Raw genomic sequence first — 24,106 nt, forward strand, 5'->3', positions numbered from 1 at the left:
TCTTCGTGATATATGAACTATATGGGCCTAATGTTTATTGGGTCACAAGGATTTATCGACTTTAAAATGTGGGTCCCCAGAAAAAAAGTTTGGGAAACACTGCTCTAAATGATCCCAGCCGAGGAACAAGGGTCTTATGATAGCTGCATTTTGGAAGTTCAATCTCGGGGGCACCATAGAAGTCCATTATATAGAGAAATCCTGAAATGTTTTCCTCAAAAAACATAATTTCCTTATGACTGAAGAAAGAAAGACATGAACATCTTGGATGACAAGGGCGTGAGTACATTATCTGTAAATTTTTGTTCTGAAATTGAACTACTCCTTTAAACCTACCTTTACCACCAAAGCTAACCCGTATCCCACCTCAATAGCAGCAAAAGTGTTTTGGGTAGCACTTTATTTTGTCCTTGTTACACATATTATATGTACTTACTATTATAATAACAATTAATTATGCATAAGTACATGCAAGTAACCCTAAATCAAACCCTAATCCTAACCCTAACTATATGTACATGTGGTTAATTAATATTACTTGGTACTTAAATGTGTAATCACACTGCAACAAGGAAACCATGTTTTGCAATACAATATAAACAAGTACAAGTACTTATTTTCTCATGTAAGTACATAGTACCTAATATAAATTGGAACCGCAGTATTTTACATGTATAATTTTGACATACAGTAGCACCATTGTTAACCCAAGATTATGAAGCGTAACTTTTAATGTCCCAAAGGTAGAATATATTGTGCGAAACATAGAACTGTAGGACATTACTGATCAAAAAGTAAAGCAATCATTAAATATTCATTAACTTTTTATGTTTGCAGAATCTTTTTGAGGGGATTATTTATGAAACACATTTGGTGGTTATCATGGTCCAGCTGGCCTATGCTGGTAGATGGCCTACCCTAACTACACTAAAAAGCATCTGCAAAGGCATTTCTATTGATGGCCATTCAAACATAGCTGTGTAGTCTGACTTAAAATAGTATGAAATAGATATTTTTCCATCCTTTCTTTTGGTGCCATTAGCAATGTCTTTTTCCTGCAGCTTTAGAGCAGTGTTGGGAAGGTTACTTTGGAAATGTAACAGGTTACATATTTAGTTACCCTCTTTAAAATGTAGTGTAGATGTATTGTAGTGTAACTATTTCAGTTACTTTATTAAAGTAACGTAACTGATTACATTTGATTACTTTTTTATTACTTTTCTAAATTTCTGACTTTTTTTTTTAATGTAAATCCATTAACCTGGCAGGGTTAACCTAACCTTTTTTTAACTATAATTTAATTACACAAATTCTCTCAGTAACAAGCAGATTACAGTTACACTTATTTTGTGATTAAATTACATGCAACTAGTTACTCCCGAACACTGCCTTAGAGAGATCATTAGTCACATGGCATGTATGGCCCAGGTTGTTTGGTCACTGTGCGCTGTATTTGTTCAGTTGATGTTATTAACCATTAATATAGTAACATTAACCCAGGATTACAAATCTACTTTGTGAAAAATCTTACCAGGACTGTAGTGAGTTACAGCAAAGCATGAAAAGGATAACTGCTACTGGGTTATCCATTTTTAAAATGTGCAGTAGTCTCTTGCTTTTCCTGTTGTTCTTTGCTCTCTCTCTCTCTCTCTCTCTCTCTCTCTCTCTCTCTCTCTCTCTCTCTCTCTCTCTCTCTCTCTCTCTCTCTCTCTAATACTGTCTTGGTCACTTTCTCTCTCTCTGTCATTTTGTTCTCTCGTCTTGCTTTCTCCTCCAATGTCTCACTTGCTTTCTTTGTTGATCTCCGGGCGCTGGAGGCAATAAGAGGAAGACAGAGTGATTTCTCTTTCCTTCTTTTCAAAGGTCCAGATGGACATTTTCTGCCCGTCGAGCGCATGAACAACTGTGGCACTGCGGCACCCCTAATTCTCTCAGCCCCTCGTCAGGCAGGGAAAAGGGGAACAGGGTTGTGCTGCAGAGAATCGCTGTCTTATACTCCACTTCCTTTTCTGACCTTTCAACCACTGCGTCAGTTTACCTCACTCAGGTTAAGCCACAGAAGTACAAATTCCTTCTAGATCCTGGCTAGCAGGATGAACCAGAACTTTAAAATCATAGCCAAACCGCAGCAGAATTCACCTGGTTTTCTTGATGCTGCGGAAATGTGTAAATTCTTTGCTGCTTTCTCTGCCGTGACTGGAGGTGTTGGCATGTGCGGCAGTGAAGCTGTTTGTTTACTCAACTCTCGGAGGTGACTGTGGTTTAGAGTGGTGAGCGGAGGCCTTTATTGGCTTTCTTTTGTATTGTGTTGTGTTTAAGTGGGAGGATGACTAAAGAGCTCTTCATCACCCTGTTCTTGTTAACGACTCCTCATCATATGCTGAAACCACAACAGACGAAACCTTTGAACTGTGGCATCTTTGAGCGGAATGCTCCCTTTTTCCTGGTGAAGGCATAAATGTGTTTAATTGGTCACTGTGTTTGAGGTGGCGAGAGAGTATGGCTGATCTTTTTTCATTTTATGAGGCATTATAATATGGTCTAAAATGAAACTAGCTACGTAAATGAAAATTCCTTTGAAATTTTACTGGGTTTGTGGGTGTAAATGAAGCTTACCACTTTAAATAGATCTTAGTACGTCATTCATAATTTTAATTTTAAGCAGGGTGTAGATGAAGGGGGTTTTGGGGAGGTCTGTTCACTCTAATTAAGACTAAAACTGCCTAAAGGAAGTCAGAACAACAGTAGGATGGTTGACCATTTTCCTGTTAGGATCAAACTCTGATTTTACTTTGACAAAACATGAGAAGTAAAATACATGCTGTCCCCAATAATCTTTGTGTAATTCACACACTGATTTGAAACCTTACAGACAAAGGCCCCATACAGGCAATTCTATTAGAGAAAGGATGTGAGCTCTGAGAGTGTCCCTTGCCACTGGTGTGCTCTCACTTAAGTGGGAAATGGAAAACCGCTTGCCTCATGTGCAATGAGATCTAATCCTAAAATCACAACGAAAGAGCAGAACTCTAAGATTTGTGGCATGAGTTTTAAAGGGGCCCTAGAACAGACCCCTGAGGAACATCTATCCGAGGAATCTTTTAGACATATTACTGAGACACCAGGGGGTTGCATTTGTTTGAACAGACCAGGTATATTAATCAATAAATAAGGACTTAATGTAGTGTTCCCTGCATGCTGTTTTAATGGAGTTTTTTGCTGTTTCACTTCTAGCGCTGCTCTAAACTGGTTTGTAAAATCTTACTGTAGCTGCACCACCACTTCATTTAAAAGACTTCAACAATGGTTTAAAAGCTCAGTGTGCAATGGCACTATCCTTTAGAGAGGAATTAGCCTTTGGAAGAGTTAATTTGTTGTAAGTAAGTACTATCCTTGTAATCCCCAGCTGATTAAATAGATCAGCAGTATCACAATCTAATGTAAGGGCTGGATTCTATCCAGTAGAGAATCAAGGTAAACCCTCATTGATAGTTTTGATTAGGTTGACCACATACTCAAGTCGGCTGCTTTGATGGCTATGTTTTTCTCTTTCTCTTACTCTCATAGTTTTTGTTTTCCTATGTGGTTCTGGTCATCATGTCTCGATATTCTGTCAATGAAACCACAGATGCCTTTAAGCTGCTTAGGTTCTTCATTTAAGTCGTCATTAATATATATTGTCCTACCTGATCTCATGTCAAAAATGCACCCGTTTTCACGGCACATTCACTTTTGTTCATACTATCGGGTAGGTTTAGGTGTAATGCAGATGGTACGTAATTTTAAAACATCATGGACAATTAGAATTATAGCGCATTTTCAAGTCAAAAATGCGGTAACACGTACAAAAACCAACTTCACATAAAACGTACCATATGTACGTTCATCTGTTCCAGGGGAAAAAACTAACACTCTTTTAGCGCCATTCAGTGTATATTTTACATTGAATATGTCACGAACGTACATGGCGGTATGTATTTTGCGTCTTGCAAAAAAGTTCCCACAGGTACATTTTCGTCATAAGATCAGGTTGGTGGTATTGTCTGTCCAGAGTTTGTTTTCTATTCCTCATCAAATTTTTTTCCTCATATTCCCTATAGATCTACACTGATTGGGCGAACCATTATTTGGCCAAGTCCGGCTGTCCGAGGCTTATTAAGGACCTGACTCAGGACATACCCGATGGAGTTCTGCTGGCAGAAATCATCCATATAATAGGTAAGACTGCACGCACGCGCACACACACACACACACACACAGTGCAGGCTAATAAATCTTCACAGCTCATTTGAGTGATAAAATTATTTGTGTAAAACATAACTACTTACTGCGATTACTGCAAGTTATTCTGCTCACGTTAAACTGGATTAGAAGCTGTGGAAAATCATCAACAGGAGAATTGAATGCTATTTCTGCACTATTAAAGCATGTGTCTCCCATGTGTTCACTTTAGCGAGCCCAGAGTGGTTTGCGTTGTGTGCATGTGTGTCAGTCTGTCTTTTTTATTTTTCCTTCGTTCTTTCCCCCATCCCATTTTCCCCTCCTCTGGGCTGTCCTGAAACTTTATTATGAACCTCCAGCATACAATGGCAGATCTTATGTCACAAACTCGCAACCAACAGCTGATGAATTAACAGCCGTTCATTTTCTCAGCGTTTTCTCCCACACTGCAAACATACAGATGCTCATTCAATCACAAACTGGAAAGACAAACTTTCTTGCCTCATAACAGTAACCCATGGATGGAAAGGCCAGAGGTTGTGGTGCACATCTCTGTTTTGTACCAGTGTGCTGCAGAGGTTTAACCCAGCAATATTTCTGTTGCAGCTAATGAGAAGGTAGAAGATATTAACAGCTGCCCCAAGAGTCACTCTCAAATGGTAAGTGTATTTTTTGTTTGGTCATTATGCATGTAATACATTAACAACATGATGCCTGTTCTTTCTTTATTTTGTTTTTTTGAAATATTAGCTTTATACCACATTTTCCAGTCTTTTTTTCTGCAAACATTTACCAGCTATAAACTATTCTTACATAAAATAATTAAATTTTACCTTCAGTACAATTTATTTATGGATTTATGTCACAACTGTATTATATAGCATATTTACTACAAACACCATGTCACTGTATCACTAAGATAAACCAGTCTCATAAAATTGCATCTGGTCTGCATGATGTTTTTGCTGATGATTCTGCAAAATAAAGATTCTTTGCTGTTATCAGTGTAGGTAAGATCTTATATGCTTATGTTGTGCTTCTACTGTAGCACATTGCAGTGATTAAACTCTTGCTAAGCTATACTAGAGTAAAGGCTTTAGTGGCCCCACAGGTCTTTTCTGCAGTAGAATGGCCCGGCCCGAGTCCTAGGCTATAACTCTCTGCATGTCAATGAGTACAGCAGAGAATCCTGGGATAGTTGCTGTGGGCTTCTCCTAACAGCTCCCATGTAGGTATGCTTGTCAGATTGGAAGAGCACAAAGACCCCCGTAAAAGCTTACGTTCAAGGCTAACTGTGCGATGGTGTGTGTGTGTTTCGGGGGAGGCGTAGGAGGTTTCATTGTTCCATTCAATGCCCATTGATCTTGCACCTGCTGCCAGCATGAGTGTGCACACGTATGTAGAGGTTTTACACTGAGGAAGTGTGTCTGTTTATGAGAAACTGTTTACGGGAAGTTGAGGTTATGGAGGAATTTGACGTACACACTCTGTATCGCAGCCAAGATTCATGACCATAACATCAGCACATTGTTGCAGATTGGTGGGAGACTTCTCTGTGATTGCTAAGGTATTTGCCAGTATTTGATTGATAGAAACAGGTTATTGTGCACAAACAGCATGCTTTGTTAATAGATGGGATGCTAGTGTACACGGTTCTTGGAAAGATTATAGGAATACATCAGCTAAGAAGTAAAATCTTCCAGTGAAAGTGGGACGCATGTATACAAATACAATGATTAGAAGCTGGATCAAACCACTGGAGTTGTATGGATCACTTTTATGCTACATAAATGTCAATTTTGTCGGGTTTAAACTTTTTTTACTCAATTGACTTGATCTGAATGGACAATAACAGCTAAAATGTTTCTAAAATATTGTGTTGTGTCTTCCACATAATACACAGAATCATAGAGGTTTGGAACTAGTGTTTTTCACCAGCTCCACCTCCCCTTAAACAAGCTTAATCATAGAAATTGGGCTGGTTAACCAGCATTTTTGCTTGTTTAAGCAATGACTGTATGATTTAGAGATCCTTATTTTCATGTTGAGGACAACTTAGGGACTCGTATGCAACTATTACAGGAGGTTCAAACGCTCACTGATGCTCCAGAAGGAAAAACTATGCATTAAGAGCAAGGGGTGTAAACTTTTGAACGCAATGAAGTTGTGTACCTTTTTCTTATTTTGCCTAAATATCATATTCTTTTTTTATTTAGTACTGTCCTTCAGCTATAGAAGATATTTACATATTTTCCCGAAGACAAAATAAGTTAAATTTACCCTGATCTTCAAATTCAATGCATCATGTTTCCTTCTGAAGCATCAGTGAGCATTAGAAATCTTCTGTAATAGTTGCAAATGAGTCCCTCAGTTTTCCTCAGTGTGGAAAGATGGATCTCAAAATCATAGTCATTGTTGGAAAAGGTCCAAATACACGAAAATGCTGAAAAACCAAAACATTTGTGGGACCTGAAGGATTTTTCTGAAGAACAGCAGACAAACAATGGACTCATGACCAACTATCACCAAAAAAAAAAAAAAAAACAGCTGTGGATCATTTAGTTAACAACACAGTATTAAGAATCTAGTGTATGCAAACTTTTGAACATGGTCATTTTTATAAATTCAACTATTATTTTCTCTTGTGGACATGCATTTTGTATGATCCCTCTGATTTTGTTAAAGTAATTAACATTTTGCAGATTCTGCAAGGTGTATGAAAACTTTTGACTTCAACTGTATGTGTGTTAAATGAGAGGATAAAGAAAAATCCTGGCCTCAGCCTGGTTAACATGTTCAGGAACAAGTCAGGAAGCTAATCTATTGTGCCCCTTTTCCTGTATTTGTTACTGTGTGGCAGTTAATATTAAACAATAAATCACGTTAAGCCTCATTGCACAGGGAGTCGGCAATCTGCCATTGAGGAATAATCAATTATGACTAAAGGAAATTCCTTATCGATTAGGATTAGATAGCCCTCCATGCATTTTCCTCTGCAAACCAATAAAATTTACAACTTTGGCATTAGCAAAAAAACGCTTGCTCATGTCCATTAAAAGCACCTGTTAAAAGTGACTCAGCTTCAGCTAAATGAGTGTACTGTTGGGTGCTTTCCCGGGCAATGAAGATGGTTGCTAAATTACATGCGTAATAAACTCTCTCTCATTGATCTGATTGGTCTCTCGGGGCTTAATTAAACTGGCATGAAGAGAGGCAGATAAATCGCCGCCTACAGGCTGTCTGTTCATTCACTGACCCTTATGGAAACATTTGTCTTTTGAACCGCAACTGCACCAGAAGCTAAAAAGATAGGACCCACTTTTCCTAAAAGGAATGGCTACGATCCCAAGGCTGGTATTCTGATTAGTCTGGAATTCTGAACATGTTGGTCCACCAAATGAGCCCTTGCTGCCATTTGTGGCCTAGTCAGTGAGAGACAGCTATTTCTGGAGGTTATACATCAGATTGGGAGTTCCCCGGGACTTGAGCATATCCCATAAGCCTGCCTTGATTAGCAGATCCAGGGATTGCAACATGTGGAGATGTCTCCGAGGCATGTACACAAATTCCTTTGTACATACAACTCTCAGAGATCATCAGAGGCAACATATTGGAAAATTGGCCAATTTAATATGCAGTTTGTAATCTCATTTAGTATTAAGATGTCACTGAGGAGTCTCTTGGCTTCTTAGTGGCTGTTTTGTGGCTGACGGCTGCTTTATCAAATCCCTGTTTGCACCTCTTTCCTCTCTCATCAGGCATTGTTAGGACAAATGCAGTCTGACAGTGTTGTCTCGTCCCTAAAACTGGAAACCGCAGGAACTGAGCACGCAGGGAGTGCCTTTGAACACAACCAGGCACCCTCAAGCTTGGAAAAGACTCCAAAGAAATCCAAACAGGGCCTTATAAATCCATTCGGCTGAAACAATAGCGTCAGAATTCTAATCTATACAATTAAAGCCTTCATTAATAAACCACATTGCACTTCAAAAGGCTACAGATGTGTAGGCACATAATTGGACTGCACTTCCCAGAATGCACCATATAAACTCTACAGGTTGTAACCGCAAGTTTGTCTATATACAGTACATTTGAGTTGCTGTCAGTGTCTTCTTCAGGTTTGTGGCCATCAGGAGAGGCTGACTGATTGGCTACCTCTTCAGGTCATGTGGGAGGACCGGTACAGTTAAGTGTGTTAGGGCTTGTAAAGTGGCTGCATCATCTGGGCTCCATCTGTTAGCAGCGTACAGCCTGACAGCTGAGAGATACGCTCCCTGCTTCGTCTACAGACATCAGCATATCCTTCTGATGGCATACCGCATTCACCTTCATGTGATTAATACAGCATCCACCCAAATGCTGGCTAGAGAGCAGAATGCTCAGCTGGTTTACCCTGCTATAGATATCAGCTGGTCCACATGATGTCAGAATCAATGATGGACTTTGGGTTTTTGATGGACTTCAACTTTTTTGAGTTAGTTTGGTTTGTTGGTAAGTTAGTTCAACAAAAGGATGGACTTTATGTGTTGATTTAGTTGGTTTGCGTTAGGGATCGACCAATATGTGTTTTTCAGGGCTGATGGCAATATAGATTATTGAGTTAGTTTGCTTAGTTAATGTGTTGGTTCATCAAAATGATGGACCATATGGACTTGATTGAGTGATTAGATTGAGAATTAATTAGTGAGTTAGTTTGGTCAGTTAGTACGTTAGTTCATCAAAAGAATGGGCTTTTAATCTTGCTTTAGTTAGTTTGTGTTAGATGTGACTGATATGTGTTTTTCAGGGCAGATGCCAATACAGATTATTGAGTTTGTTTGTTTAGTTAACGCGTTGGTTCATCAAAATGATGGGCCGTGAGTTGTTTGAGAATTAATTAGTGAGTTAGTTTGGTCAGTTAGTAAGTTAGTTTTTAAAAATAAGCTTTGTAACTTTGTTGAGTTAGTTTGGTTTGTTGGTAGGTTAGTTCATCAAAAGAATGGGCTTTTAGTGTTGCTTTAGTTAGTTTCTGTTAGGGGTTGACTGATATGCGTTTTTCAGGGTCGATACCGATTATTGAGTTTGTTTGTTTAGTTAACGCGTTGATTCTTCAAAATGATGGCCCGTGGGGACTTGATTGAGTGGTTAGATTGATAATTAATAAGTGCGTTAGTTTGGTCAATTAGTAAGTTAGTTTCTTGAGAATAAGTTTTGGAACTTAATTGAGTTAGTTTGGTTTGCTGGTAAGTTAGTTCATCAAAGGGTGGGCTTTTGGTGTTAATTTAGTTTGTTTGCGTTAGGGATTGACCAATATGTGTTTTTTAGGGCCAATGGCGATACTGATAACTTTAAGTTTAACTAATATTTAGCCAAAGTTTAACCAACATCAAGTTAACCAACATGGTCATAATTAAATGGTTCTAAATACCACAAAGACAGTGATGAATTTTCACAACTTCATGAACAGTCCAACATGGCCAAACAACAGGGCCTCAAGTGAGTCCAACAAAACTTCTGGTCAAAAAAGGAGAACAGTTCAGCTCCAGATGCTCCCCCATCCCAGGATGCAAAGAGTGGCTAAAAATATTAAAAAAAGAACAAAAAGGACAATACATTAGATATTTTACAAAACAATTACACAGTCAGATACAGACAGAGGGATGACAGATACAGTCAAAGGCAGAGAGAGTGATGTGTGTTACAGTTAGATCAGTATGATTTTTAATGTTCTTTAAAAAAAAGTTGTGTATGTTAATCAAGACTGCATTTATTTAAACAAAACAGTAAACTTGTGAAAGATTATTACAATTTAAAATAAGTTTTATATTATTTTACTATACTTTCCAATATAATTTATTTCTAAGATGCAAAGCTGAATGTTCAACATCATTACACCACTGTTACATGATCTTTTAGAGATCATTCTCATTTATTGTCAATACGCTGATTTATTGTCAATGTTATTGAATGTTAAGTTGTCAGTGTATGTTTTGGAGCCTGTGATACTTTTTCAGGATTCTTTGATGAATAAGTTTAAAAGAACAGCAGTTATTTAAAATATAACTTTTATCTAAACATATAAGTCTTTACAATCACTTTATCCATGAAAGGATCCTGAAAAAGTATCACAGGTTATTAAAAATATTAAGCAGCACAACTGCTTCTAACATTGATAATAATTTAGCATTTACAATCATTTCATGGATCATGTGACACTGGAGTAATTAGAAGACTAGAGTATTGATGCTGAAATTTCAGAAATAAATTACATTTTAAAGTATATTAAAATAGATAAAACATTATTTTAAATTGTAATAATATTTCACATTATATTTTTTCAGTATTTTTGATCAATTAAATGCAGCCTTGATGAGCAGAAGATACTTATTTCAAAACATAAAACCTAGTGATCACAAACTTTTGAACGCTAGTGTAGATAAAGGATAAAAGAACATAATAAAAGGAAAAAGATCTTGGTGTATGTGTACTTACATGTCAGTAATTCCACTGAAAATCCTTCACATTGCAAAGAAGACTGGTAACTTGGGCTCACTTTAACTGGTTTCTTCTGTGCCCTGTCGTTTTAGATGGGTCTTTGCCTTTCAACTTCTTTGTTTCTCTCTCAGGATAAATATCTACAAAACAGTCAGGAAGCAGACAATATGTAATTCACATTGGTTTTAGCTTTTGTACATCTGAATTATTCTCCCTAAAAAAACGTCTCTTTTCTTGAGTTGAGAAACATATTTTATCATATCTACATGTAAAATGCACGGAGGATTCGTTAATCTGCGGTTACCGCGAATGTTTATGACACCTTAATATACCACTACAGTTATGAAATGTGAAAAATAAAACAGAAATAAGTCACTTACCACAGCTGTGAATGGTTCTTCTTGCTGCTCCCGAATGTCGACCGTTGAAGATAATCCCGCCTCTTTAGATTTTAAATTTTACAGCAATAAACTGTATGTTTGCATCAAACCACCGCATCACCCCAGAATGCATTGTGGTTTACAGCAATATGCTGTATTATAAGAAATACAACCTGCTGCTATCAATACACAATATTTTACTATTGCTGTATTTTTTTACAGCAATTCGTTACAGTGCTTAACGCGTTGATTCATCCAAATGATGTACCATGTGGACTTTATTGAGTTGTTAGATTGAGAATTAATTAGTGAGTTAGTTTGGTCAGTTAGTAAATTAGTTTCTTGAGAATAGGCTTTGGAACTTTATTGAGTTAGTTTGGTTTGTTGGCAAGTTAGTTAATCAAAAGGATGGGCTTTTGGTGTTGATTTAGTTAGTTTCCATTAGGGATCGACCATTATGTGTCAGGGTCAATGCTATACCGATTATTACGGATCAAGTAGACCGATAACCGATATTTTGAACTAATATATATGTTTGGTGAAAAAATGAAAATGAATGTCAAAATTAGGAATAACAAGGGCATTGACTAAAACTTTCTTTAAATTGTTTTTTGTTAAGAAAGATACCGATAACCATGAAAGTGCTTAATATTGGCACAGATGATCGGCCAGGCTGATAATTAGCCAACCCTTAAAGGGGTCATCCGGTGCCACATGCACTTTTATAAGCTGCTTGAACTGAAATGTGTGTTAGGAGTGTGTGTACACAACCACCCTAGAATGACAAAGATCCACCCAGTAGTTTTCTTTTAATTTAGTAAAATAATTTGCCTCTTCTCATATCGAGCCGTTCTCAGATGCCTGTCGTTGTGGCGTAACACCGACAGAGACCGCTCCTGCGATAGTTGATAGACAGTAGTGTTTTAGCATAGACCCACCCCGAGTGAAAAGTAAACTGACAGCACTGAGGGAATGTGACCGCTGATCTATCTAAATGGGTTCATGTTTACGCGAATCATTTCTCACCATACTGCTTTATAAACGAGGGTCAGTATAAAGCTTAGCTTTGTAACGCTAGATGGTTTAAAACGGAGTCTGTTAATGATTAAGCTGTAACCTTAACGCAATACCTGCAAAAGTGTTTACAGCCCGCAACTGCACATGAGTAAACACCATAACACTCACATTTATGTATTTCAATATAAGGATGGGGTAAGTTATGTTAACCGATCACTTTTTTGCTCTTGTTCAATCAGCTATACCTCAGTAAACACATTCGCGTTCGTCTCTTTACCACAGTAAACACAGTAAACATATTGCGTTCGTCTCCACAGTAAACACAGTAAACACACCCCATTCGTCTCTTTACCACAGTAAACACAGTAAACACAGTAAACACATCGCATTCGTCTCCACAGTAAACACAGTAAACACATCGCGTTCGCCTCCACAGTAAACACAGTAAACACATAGTGTTCGTCTCCACAGTAAACACACCGCGTTCGTCTTAGGGGTCAACCGATATGTGTTTTTCAGGGCCGATGCCGATACCGATTATTACAGATCAAATGCACTGATAAACGATATTTTGAACCGATATGTGTCTAGTGTAAAAATTAAAATTTGTAAGATGAGACCACTGGTTTGAAGTATTGGCACTTTTTGCCATTGTACCACCCATACTGACAACATCTCCACATGTTTTGCACACTGCCTTCCCTGGTGTTTGTTGAGTGTAGTACACCCACACTGCACTTCGTGTCTTCTTCCGTGCATCCATCTACAATAAGGGTAATATAAAGAGAGAGTTAAAAGTGGGGCCACTGTATGCTTCCTGATTAAGCCTATGCATACTGTATTAAAGCTAAACAGCTTGGGGAAATATAACTATTTGGCTTCAAATTATTTACATGTTAGAAATGTTCATGTAATAGCATAAGCTATAATAATTTCTGATTAATTATTTTCTGATGGCTAAATCCAACGAGGTGACTATCCAATTCATCATCTAATGCACATCAATTGATTAGCTTAAAAACGCACGTCTAATATAAGTGTTAATAATTTAATTTAATTTAATTCTTCCTAATTCTAGCCTATTATAGGCACACTCAGTTCCATAGCCTAAATGTCTCATTTTTTGTTATCCTAACCTAGTCCTATGTGACACTACACATTTCCATTAGTTTTAATTTACAGTACAGTGCAAATGAAGGTATAAAAACATTAATTTATCTTTTAATCAATTAAGTTATTTTTTTACAAATGAGTTTACTAATAAAAAAAACATGGAAAACATCCGATCAGAATGCGTCCCCGACTGCCTCTTCTATTCTATGCGCCTTATATATGAAAACAGTTTTAAAATAGGCCATTCATTGAAGATGCGCCTTATAATCTGGTGCGCCTTATAGTGCGGAAAATACGGTATATGACTGGATTCCGCGATTCCGTCCGTGTTTTCCGCATCCGGGAAATCAAGATAACATTGAGGTGCTTTTGCAACTTCACTGTAAAGGATTGTGAATTACTGAAACACAATCAACGTCTGCTGCTGACTTACCTTTGAGAGACAACTGATTACTGCCGCACACTGCTCGCAGCTCCAGCAAGCGTTCTGTCTGTGCCTTCAGCCTTCGAGTTGATTGGTCGGACTCGCGACTCCCAACAAATCAGATGCGCGGTGGGCGGAGACTGCTCTAGGGCACAGAGTGGTGAGCTCTGACAGGCTGCGTCGGAGCCAAAGAGCGCATTTCAAAATTAAATTATTTTTATCGGCAAATCGGTTTTGAAAATAACCGATTCCGATAATCGTAAAAATGCTTAATATTGGCGCCAATAATCGGTCGGGCCGATAATCGGTCGACCCCTAGTTTGTCTCTTTACCACAGTAAACACAGTAAACACACCCCGTTCGTCTCTTTACCACAGTAAACACAGTAAACACATCGCGTTCGTATCTCTCTCAGTACTCTACCCTGCCAGTACATATAAAGAAAAATCAAAGTGACATTAAGTTTACTAACCATTCAGACATGTCCAGTATAAGCCATAATTGCCAACTTCTTTGCGGGTGTCATCTTGTTTCGGTTCCAACTCCGGTTTTTAAATTAAATTTTAAATGGATGGGGTTGTACAGTGTCTTCAAAGCCCCCCAAGTGCCATTTTCCCCCAAACTATACAACTATACCCCCAACTGTTGTCTAGGCAACACCCCGTGTGCTATGTAATGACACGCCCCACAGAACTGAAGGGCGGGGTGAGCAGAGGTTCATATGATTTAAAGGGCCAGGTACTGATATCGCTTGCTGAGAACAGAGGCATTTTTTACCAGGTAAAATTAGTGTTTTTTTACACTACCATAGAGAATTTTTAATCAAAGTATATTACAAACTTTTCATTTGGACCCTAAAGCATCATATTAACTTGTGGAAAATGAGCATCAGATGACCCCTTTAACATAAAGGGTTGACCAATTTTTAACATAAAGCATTAGTTCTTCAAAAAGATGGGCTTTTGGTGTTGGTTTTTTAGGGCTGATGCCAGTTATTACGGATCAAGTAGACCGATAACTGATATTTTGGACTGATATATGTCCGGTTAAAAAAAAAAAAAAAGTCAAAATTAAGCAAGCTCAAAATTAAGAGCTCTGACAAAAACTGTCTATAAATCAGTTTTGAAAATGACAGATACAGATAACCATAAAAATGCTTAATATCGGTGCCGATAATCGGGGTCTACCCCTAGTGTACATAAAGAGTTAGTTCATCAAAAAGTGTGAAAGTGGGTAATTGAGTTGGTCTGATTATTTTGTGTGTTAGTTCTTAAAAAAATAAAAAAATAAAATAAAAACTTTGGAACTTTATTGAATTGGTTTAGATAGTTAATGAGTTCATCAAAAGGATGAGCTTTTGGTGTTGGTTTAGTTATTTTGGTTAGTGAATAAGCTCTTCGAGAAGCATGATATATACTTTTTAGCAGACTTTTCCCTCTTATCCCTGTTTTGCCTCTTTTGCTGTGCCACTTTTTTGTCTAGCAGGTGGTGGTCAGCTTAAATATCAGTCATTCAGTTCAACACTCACTCTCTTTCTTTCTTTCTTTGCACAGCTCTCTCACAGAAGTTGAGCAGTTTGACATTGACCGAGAGTGTCTTGCTCAGAATCATGGGATATTTCTCACTTTGTCTTTTCGTATGTTTAACAGCACATAGTGACACTTGACATTCACATTTGATTTGTGACGTGCAGCGTTTGACATTAGCAGTGACCTTTCGGCCTTGGCTTGTAGACATAACAGAAATGGTTCTGATTGTTTCCTGTCAGATATATTTACTCTCACTGGACTGTGATTGTGCTTTGACCTCTGCTGTGGGAGGATCTGCTTTTGGATTGATGGGTCTTCCACCTCTTTACTTTTGACAGGGAATCATTTTAGTAATTGTCCGGATTTCAATCCACCTAGAAATTGCCTTGAGGTCTTTTTTCCCTCCTCAGACATATTTGACACGCTTTCAAAATCGAATTTCCGTGTCCTGTTGTAATCATGTCAAATGTCTCAGACATTTTACAGTTAGACAAAAAAAGGAAACGTTCATTTATTGTATCGTTGACAAACATATTTGACAGACATTTTAATAGACTCCGAAATATCCGGTTTCCCAGAGTGAAAATCAGAACGTCTAAGCCTCTGATTACATCTCACTTGAATGCTTTTCTGTGGTTCATTCAAATTCTGCTCTGCAACAATAAGAAGCTTAATAATACCACACAGAGAAAACTATAGAAGTGAGCCTTTGAAATCCCAGAGCAACTCTGTTTCTTTTAAGACATCTACAAAGATCAAACCATAAAACAGACAGTGACGAGGATAACCACAGCAAAGACTCTTGGCTTCAGATGGTAATATTGGAAGATGGATGGTAATATGGAAGAACTAGATTTGTGACATGACTAAGAGAGCAAATTTGTCATCCAAAACATTACTCAAAGATCCACAAGCCTCATTTATGAGATGATGGCCTTTAAAGGATAGTATACCCCAAAAAACCAATTATTTAGCCTCATGTCTTTCCAAACCTGTGCATTTTCTTACTAGAACACAAAAAAGTTGAAGATTTTAAGACTGCACTGGTCACGCCTTTCTGTCTTCCAAATCATTAATTACTGTGAATCTTGCCATCTTCTCTTGTTGTGTGTCAGATCTTTTCAGTGTTTTCACAGAAGACTCTGAACTATTTGTTACGAATCAGATTGATCCGGTTTTTGAGTTTAACCCACCAACTCACACCATGCAACATATTGTGGATTTGGAATGTAGTGCACATGGACCACTTTTATGATATTTTTTGGGGCTTCTGGGTCATTTTTGAAGTTCAAAAAAGGAAAGAACAGCATAAGTGATTCCTTCCAAACTTGCAAGCATTTTAGCTTGTCCTAAATGGTGGATCTGCAATATGGAATCTTGGAAATCTCAGATGTTTTGAGAAAGCAGACACTTCAAAGCACATGTTGCAGGCAGACCGTCCGCTGGTGCCGTACCTCCACCAGTCTTGTGTAGGGCAGTGGCTGCAGCCTGATCCATTCAGTTGCTAATTAGACAGAGGAGGCCACAGGAATTTAACGACTGTCGTCATTGGCTGGCATCATAATGGCTCAGCTACGGTTGTTTGTCTCAGTGCCCACTGGGCACATAGAATGGCATGCTGAAATTGGCACTGAGGTGGCTCTTACAGACCTGCCAAGCATTACTATAACACTGTTAATGCAGAAATGATTTTTTTCTGCGGTCTAATTTGTTGCATCTGTGAATTAAAAACTATAAATAAAAGTTAATCATTTATCACAGAAGTCCTGAAGATGAAAGTGCTATTTTTTAGTAGTTTTAGTTACAGTATACACAGGCCTAATGGTAATTTTGTTGCATACTTTAAAGTTAAAGTAAAAAATACTTAGTTCAAAAATACTTAGTTCAAATACACAGTTGACTTAAACTGTGATTAATTCTTTCCCTTCCAAACACAAGAGTTTTCTGTTATTTATTAGACAATGCTTCCCTGCGAAACATGGAATTTTCTGTCATTTATAAGACAACACTTCCCTGCCAAATGCAGAATTTTCCATTTTTTATAAGACAATGCTTCCCCGGCAAACACAGAAATTTCTGTTATTTATAAGACAAAGCTTGCCTGAATAACACAGAATTTCCCCCTATGTATAAGACATTTTATAGTTATAATATAACCCTATTTATAAGAATTTTCCATCATTTATAAAACACAGAATTTTAGAACAACGCTTCCCCGCCAGATGCAGAATTTTCAGCAATTTTTAAGACAACACTTCCCCGCCAAATGCAGAATTTTCAGAAATTTTTAAGACAACACTTCCCCGCCAAATGCAGAGTTTTCAGCAATTTTTAAGACAACACTTCCACGTCAAATGCAGAATTTTCAGCAATTTTTAAGACAACGCTTCCCCGCCAAATGTTGAATTTTCTGTAATTTATAAGAACTCTATCCAACTCTATCCCAAGAAACATGGAATTTTCCGTCATTTATAAGACAGTGCTTCCCTGCCAAATGTGAAATTTTCCATTATTTATAAGACAGCGCTTGCCAGCAAAACATGGAATTTTCCCCTATTTATAAGACAATGCTTCCCTTCCTTTGTAAGACAAAGCTTCCACACCAAATGCAGAACTTTCTGTTATTTGTAAGACAATGCTTCCCCATAAAATGCTGAATTTTCCCCTATTTATAACACTTCCCTGCCAAATGTAGAATTTATAAGACAACGCTTCCCCTATTTTTTTAAGACAATGCTTCCCTGCCAATCGCAGAATTTTCTATGTTTCCATATTTTTACTGTTATATGCTCAGGGGCGTTCTTACGCATCTCCTGAATTAGTCCGAAATCTTGTGATCAAAAACACAGGCAAGGAAGACGCAGAAATGACTGATATGTAAGCAGATGCATATGAAAATAATGCGATCATCAATAATAAACAGCATATAAATGTAAACTGCCTAATGTTACTGAATGAAATGTCGATCCAGGAAGTGGTAAAGGGTTGTGAAGCTTTGAGAGTGTTGAAGGAAGCAAGATGAAGGAAGATCTACGGCATCTTTCCTTTGATCAACAATCTGAATTGGATCCAGATGCAGTCTTTGATAAAAACATGATTTTCTCAGCTTTTTGATCAATATGTTGTTGTTGTTTTTTTATGAAACGTACAGTACCTACATCTAAGTTTTGATTAAAAAAGAATGCTCAAATAAAACTTTTCTTGTTTGTTTAAAAGTAGAGGCTCTTTTCTTTATTTTTATGTATTGCATGTTCAGATATTTTTATAGCAATATATTCTGGGGAGGGCATGAAGTTTAACGCAAATGATCAAAAATGCTGTCGGTGGCTAGGATTTTTTTTTTTTAACTCTGGCGGTGAAAGAGTTAAAGAGTTTTCAGCATAATTAAGATAGTACACCTATTATTAAAAAAAATAACAGAAAAAGGAGAAAATTATGGGGGGAAATATCTTTTTTAACTAAAAGCACATGTTGGTTAAAAAAGCAGCGCAAGTTAGTTTGGATGATACAATTTCGCTAAATTATAACTAAATATGAACTTATTTGCTTAAATATGTACTTGAGGCAATTTTGAAGACTGTTTTGAACTATTAAACCCATGTACAAAACCACTGTCAGAGAAAAAAAAAATTGGTAATTGAAAAGTAAATCAAAATTTGAAAGTTATAATATTTAGATGTAACTTCCCTCTGTGACCGTTAACCTTTTGGACAGTGTGTATTGCACAGACTTTGTACTTATGGACAGCTCATCAAATTCATGTGCATGTGGTCACTACGATCAGAGGAAATGAAATGCTGCAAAACGACTGCAGCTGTTTCTATGCAAAACCAAAAGTGCTGGAGAAAACACAGCGTTTATCTGTTCTCTTGGCTCTGAGTGTTTTTTAAGTGAAAGCCATATAATTGAGGATTGAGACCATTTGTATTTCATGGTAGCGTTGGAGCAGCAACACTTTCCAAAGCCAGCGCTCACCCTACGGTTATTCGATACACTTGGAGCCGATCCCTGCTCAACTAACTGGGCCCCTCAGCATCTGGATCCGCACAGCCGGACCCGTGTACAAACATTTACTCTGCATTAAAGCCTTGTTCTGATAAGTGTGTTGTATAGATTAAACACGATGAGATTTATGGCGTTTGCCGCTCGCAGTGACAGTAATCTTACTCGTCATTGTCATTTCGAGGAAGGGACGTAAGCCGCCTCGCGGTAATTTTCCATCCCTTTTGCATCCATGTCGACCATGAAAACTGCTCGCTTATAAATTTCTCAATATTATTTTGTGAAAATATACCTCATCAAAACATTCTCCTCCCTAATTTTGTTTAATGACATATCTGGTGCTGGAAAATGTCAGTTTATGTCGGAAAAACAGATGATCTGACTTTCCCGGAGAGTTGTTAAAAATCCCACATGGTTTTAAAAAACCGCTCGGCAAGCAGCAGTTCGGCATCTAGAGCTCTGCTCGCCATTAGCGTATAGAATCACGGTTTATGTTTGTGTACATCGCTGTAGGCCGAGAGACAGACTAAAAATAAACAGAGCGATGGGCTGATGGGACCGCTATTAAAACGAGGATGGAATTTCCATCCGTACTTAGGGGATTATATCCGTAACGGACACCAAACTTGATGATTGCCTTGCTTTCAAAGCGTAAACCCCATCTTTACGTCTGTTCGCACGCGCCTGTCAATCAAGAGCGTCCGCTCGCACTTTTGGTGTCGGCAACAAATGCTCAATCCATTGCTGAGACCCTACCAGCTATCATATATCGTAAACACTCCAGAAAAGCGTTAAATGATGCGGTCGAGATGCCAGCGTTTGACCGCATTAGTACGTTTCATTTTCGTTGAGAATGTCTGAATCAGTTTTTGGTCGGGACATGCTGTCGGGTGCCCATGTGCGCGGGTGCCGTCGTCTTAATGAGACTGCAATGAAAACCAGGCCATCTCTGGTGCACCACACATGTTCTGCACCATGTTGCCATTAAAAGAGGTTTATGAGAGGAGATAATCAAACGTTTAAAGTGCATTAGGCTCTTTGCGTGTGCGGTGGTGTGTGGGATGTGTGTCATATGAAAAGCAGCTACTTGCCGTTGGGACAGATGTAAGAAACAAGATGCTGTCGATAGGGACCGCATTAACAATTGCTCATTCATTGGCCGTCCCGTGTGTTTGCGAGTGTGTGTGGGAGTTAATACTGTATGTGATCTGTGTGGATCTTTCTGGCTCAATGCTGGACGCTGTGGGGCAATGAGGTCAGAGGATATAGGATGGATGGAGTTGTGTGGAAGACTGTAAATCGCTGCTGCACTAGGACAGCTGTGAAAATGACCTTAAATTGAGTCCAGTCATCGCTCACAGCAGCACTGCAGCATTTCTTTTTTTTTTTTGGTAAATAATTGTTAGTGATGCCTATAAGAGCTGTGGATATATACTCAATTATTTGAGTTCTCACACAAAATTTAGCCTGGTTTCAAGTAAATAAATAATGGGGCACATTTTGAGAAAATTAAACTTAAAATTAAAATGTAATTAAAATTTAATGTAAAAAATCGATTTGAGTTTATAATGTATAATAAACTCAAGTTAATATAAGTTTATAATTTATCGTGTCAGAAGAAAGACTGGAGTAATATGGGTACAAAAATAAATAAAAAATAATAATAATGGGGCATATTTTTAGAAAATTATTGGCTGTTATAAAATAAAATAAAATGACAAAAGTATTGATTTGAGTTTAAATCATTTCTTGTGTCAGAAGAAAGACTCTGGAGTGATTTTATTTATAAAATAAAATAAAATGCATCTATATTTGAGTTTAAATAATTTCCTAGAATGGCTGTGGACTAATATGGGTTACAGTAAATAAATAAATAAACAATAAAATAAAATAATAATTAATAATGTGGCATATTTTACTGCCTGAAATAATAAAATAAAATATAAAATAAAATGAAATAAAATAAAGTATTTGAGTTTAAGTATCATGTCAGACTGTGGAGTTATTTATAAAATAAAATAAAATAAAATAAAATAAATGTTTATTTGAGTTTAAATAGTAGTGATATGGGTTACAAATAATAATAATAATAATAATAATAATAAAAATTAGATATATTTTGAGAAAATTACTGGCTGTTATAAAGTAAAATAAAATAAATATATATTTGAGTGTAAATAATTTCTCATGTCAGAAGAAAGACTGTGTAGTAATATGGGTTACAATAAATTAATAACTAAACAATAAATAAATAATAATGTGCCATATTTTACTGGCTGAAATAATAAAATAAAATAAAATAAAATAAGACAGACTGTGGAGTAATATGGGTTACAATAAATAAAATAATAAATAATAATGTGCCATTTTACTGGCTAAAATAATAAAATACAATACAATATAAAACACAATAAAGTATTGATTTGAGTGTAAATAATTTCTCATGTCTCATGTTTTATTATAAAATAAAACAAAACAAAATAAAATACTAAAATTAAATTAAATAATGGGGGATATGAGGAAATTACTATCTGATAATTTTTTTATTAAATTAAATTCGGTTCAATTCAATTCAATTCAATTCAATTCTAGTCTTTAACCGTAACAGCTGTGGCTGACCAGTCAGAATCAGAAAAGTGCATTTCAGTCACCTTCAAGTCACTTTTATTTCTCTAGCGCTTTATACAATACAAAGCTGTGTAATAATATCAGATATTTTTAATGAAAGCACTGTATGAATAAGGTTATTCAGTTGCTGTTTGCTCTGCAATTTAATATGAATATGCCTAATGAAACACACATTAGGAGTAAACAAGCTAACAGTTTTACATTGTGACATGAGGCATGAATCAACGTTAAAAGGCTATGGTAATTATATAAACATAAAATCCAATATTATTGTTTTTTTAAGGACCAATTCTCACTATTAATAACTAGTTACTTATTACTAGCATATTGGTGTCACGCCAGGCCAGCAGAGGGAGCCCTTACCCCCACTGACTGTTGCTGCTCCCTCTGCTGCCTCTATGGTTACTTCCTGTTTATCAGACATAAAAGCCAGCTCATCACACACACACATCGCGAAGTATTGTTTTGCTCCAGCGGACTCTACCAAGCGTTTTCCTTTGCTCTCAGGTTTCCTAGTCTCCTTGTTGTTCCCTAGCCATAGTTCTGTTTTTGTTTTCCCAGTCTTAGTCTTAGTTTTCTAGTTTCTTGTTTTCATTTCATTGTTTCATTTGGACTGCCCACTTGGATTTTGACCCACGCTTGTTTATTGGATTACGCTATTGGATTATCTTCGCTGTTCATGTTTGCTGGTGTTTTCGACCCTGTCTGCCTGTCTACGATCATCAAAATAAAGCCTTGCATTTGGATCCTCACTCTTGGTCGTCCCGTTTGTGACAGAATACTTCGCCACACCCGGATCCAGCGGCTTTATCCACCAGCAGTTCACCATGAACCCAGCCACCCAGATTATCCGTCTCCGTCAAGGTGAGCGTCCCATTGAGGAGTACATTTTGGATTTTATTACACTGGCAAAGGCTACTTCAATGGATGAGGCCTGTTTAATGATATTTTTTCGTGGTGGACTTTCCGAGCCATTTGGTTCCCTGATGCCACTACACCAGCCTGGCTGGACCCTCCAGCAATACATTTATTTAGCACTGCAGTTGTTTGGCTCTCCGTTCACTATGGGTGTTTTAGAGGAGCTACAGCACAAGATGTCTGCCAGCTTAAAGCCTCAGCACAAGATGTCTGCTAACTCTGAGCCACAGCACAAGATGTCTGCTAGCCCCGAGCCTCAGCACAAGATGTCTGCTAGCCCAGAACCACAGCACAAGATGTTTGCTAGTCCTGAGCCACAGCACAAGATGTCTGCTAGCCCCGAGCCTCAGCACAAGATGTCTGCCAGCCCAGAGCCCCTTCAAAAGATGGCTGCCATCCCAAGACCCGTTCACAAAATGGCCGCCCATCCAGATCCTGTTCACAAGATGGCTGCTCTTCCAGACCCCGCTCACAAGATGGCTGCCTTTCCTGAGCCTGTTCACAAGATGGCCGCCCTTCCTGATCCTGTTCACAAGATGGCCGCACTTCCTGATCCTGTTCACAAGATGGCCGCCCTTCCTGATCTTGTTCACAAGATGGCCGCTCTTCCAGACCCTGCTCACAAGATGGCCGCCTTTCCTGAGCCTGTTCACAAGATGGCTGCCACCCCCAAGCCTGTTCACAAGATGGCCGCCATCCCCGAACCTGATCACATGATGGCTGCTGTTCCTGAGCCAATTCCCAAGATGGCCGCCCTTCCCGAGTCTGTTCACAAGAAGGCCACCGTCCCAAAGCCCGTTCACAAGATGGCTCCCGTTCCTGAGTTCCTGGTCAAGATGGCCGCCACGCCAGAGCTACCACACAAGATGGCCGCCTCGCCAGAGCCTGCACCCAAGATGGCCGCCATGCCAGAGCCTGCACCCAAGATGGCCGCCACGCCAGAGCCTGCACGTCAAGCCATAATCCTGATGCCAACGCCTGCTAATGCTACGTCAGCCAAGCCAGCGCCTGCTCACGCCACATCAGCCAAGCCAGCGCCTGCTAACACCACATCAGCCGAGCCAGCATCTGCTAACGCCACGTCAACCAAACCATCGCCTGTTAACGCCATGTCTGCTGCTCCGGTACAGTCAAGTCACGACACAGCTCCTGTTCTTGTCAAGTCAAGTCACATCATGGCTGCTGTCTCTGCAAGGTCAAGTCAAGTTACAGCTAATGCTCCTGTCAAGTCAAGTCAAGTTACAGCAGTTGTTCCTCCTGAGCCAAGTCAAGCAGCACTTCCTGAGCCAAGTCAAGCAGCACATCCTGAGTCAAGGCAAAACACCCCAACACTTCCAGAAGATAAGCAAGTTACCACAGCGCTTACAGCGTCACATCAAGACACAGCAGTACCACCTGAA

The 24,106-nt window shown here is 38.2% G+C and overlaps 1 protein-coding gene across 1 annotated transcript in view; it reads left to right on the forward strand.

Moving 5' to 3' along the window:
- nav3 (neuron navigator 3) overlaps positions 1-24,106 on the forward strand; it is a 205,567-nt gene that overhangs the window by 52,753 nt on the left and 128,708 nt on the right. Inside the window, exons 2-3 of the mRNA XM_073837793.1 lie at positions 4,101-4,218; positions 4,828-4,880. Coding sequence (XP_073693894.1) covers positions 4,101-4,218; positions 4,828-4,880 — 171 coding nt within the window. The remainder of the gene's footprint in view (positions 1-4,100; positions 4,219-4,827; positions 4,881-24,106) is intronic.

This window comes from Garra rufa, chromosome 4 (genome assembly GCF_049309525.1).
Source record: "Garra rufa chromosome 4, GarRuf1.0, whole genome shotgun sequence".
Lineage (NCBI taxonomy): Eukaryota > Metazoa > Chordata > Actinopteri > Cypriniformes > Cyprinidae > Garra > Garra rufa.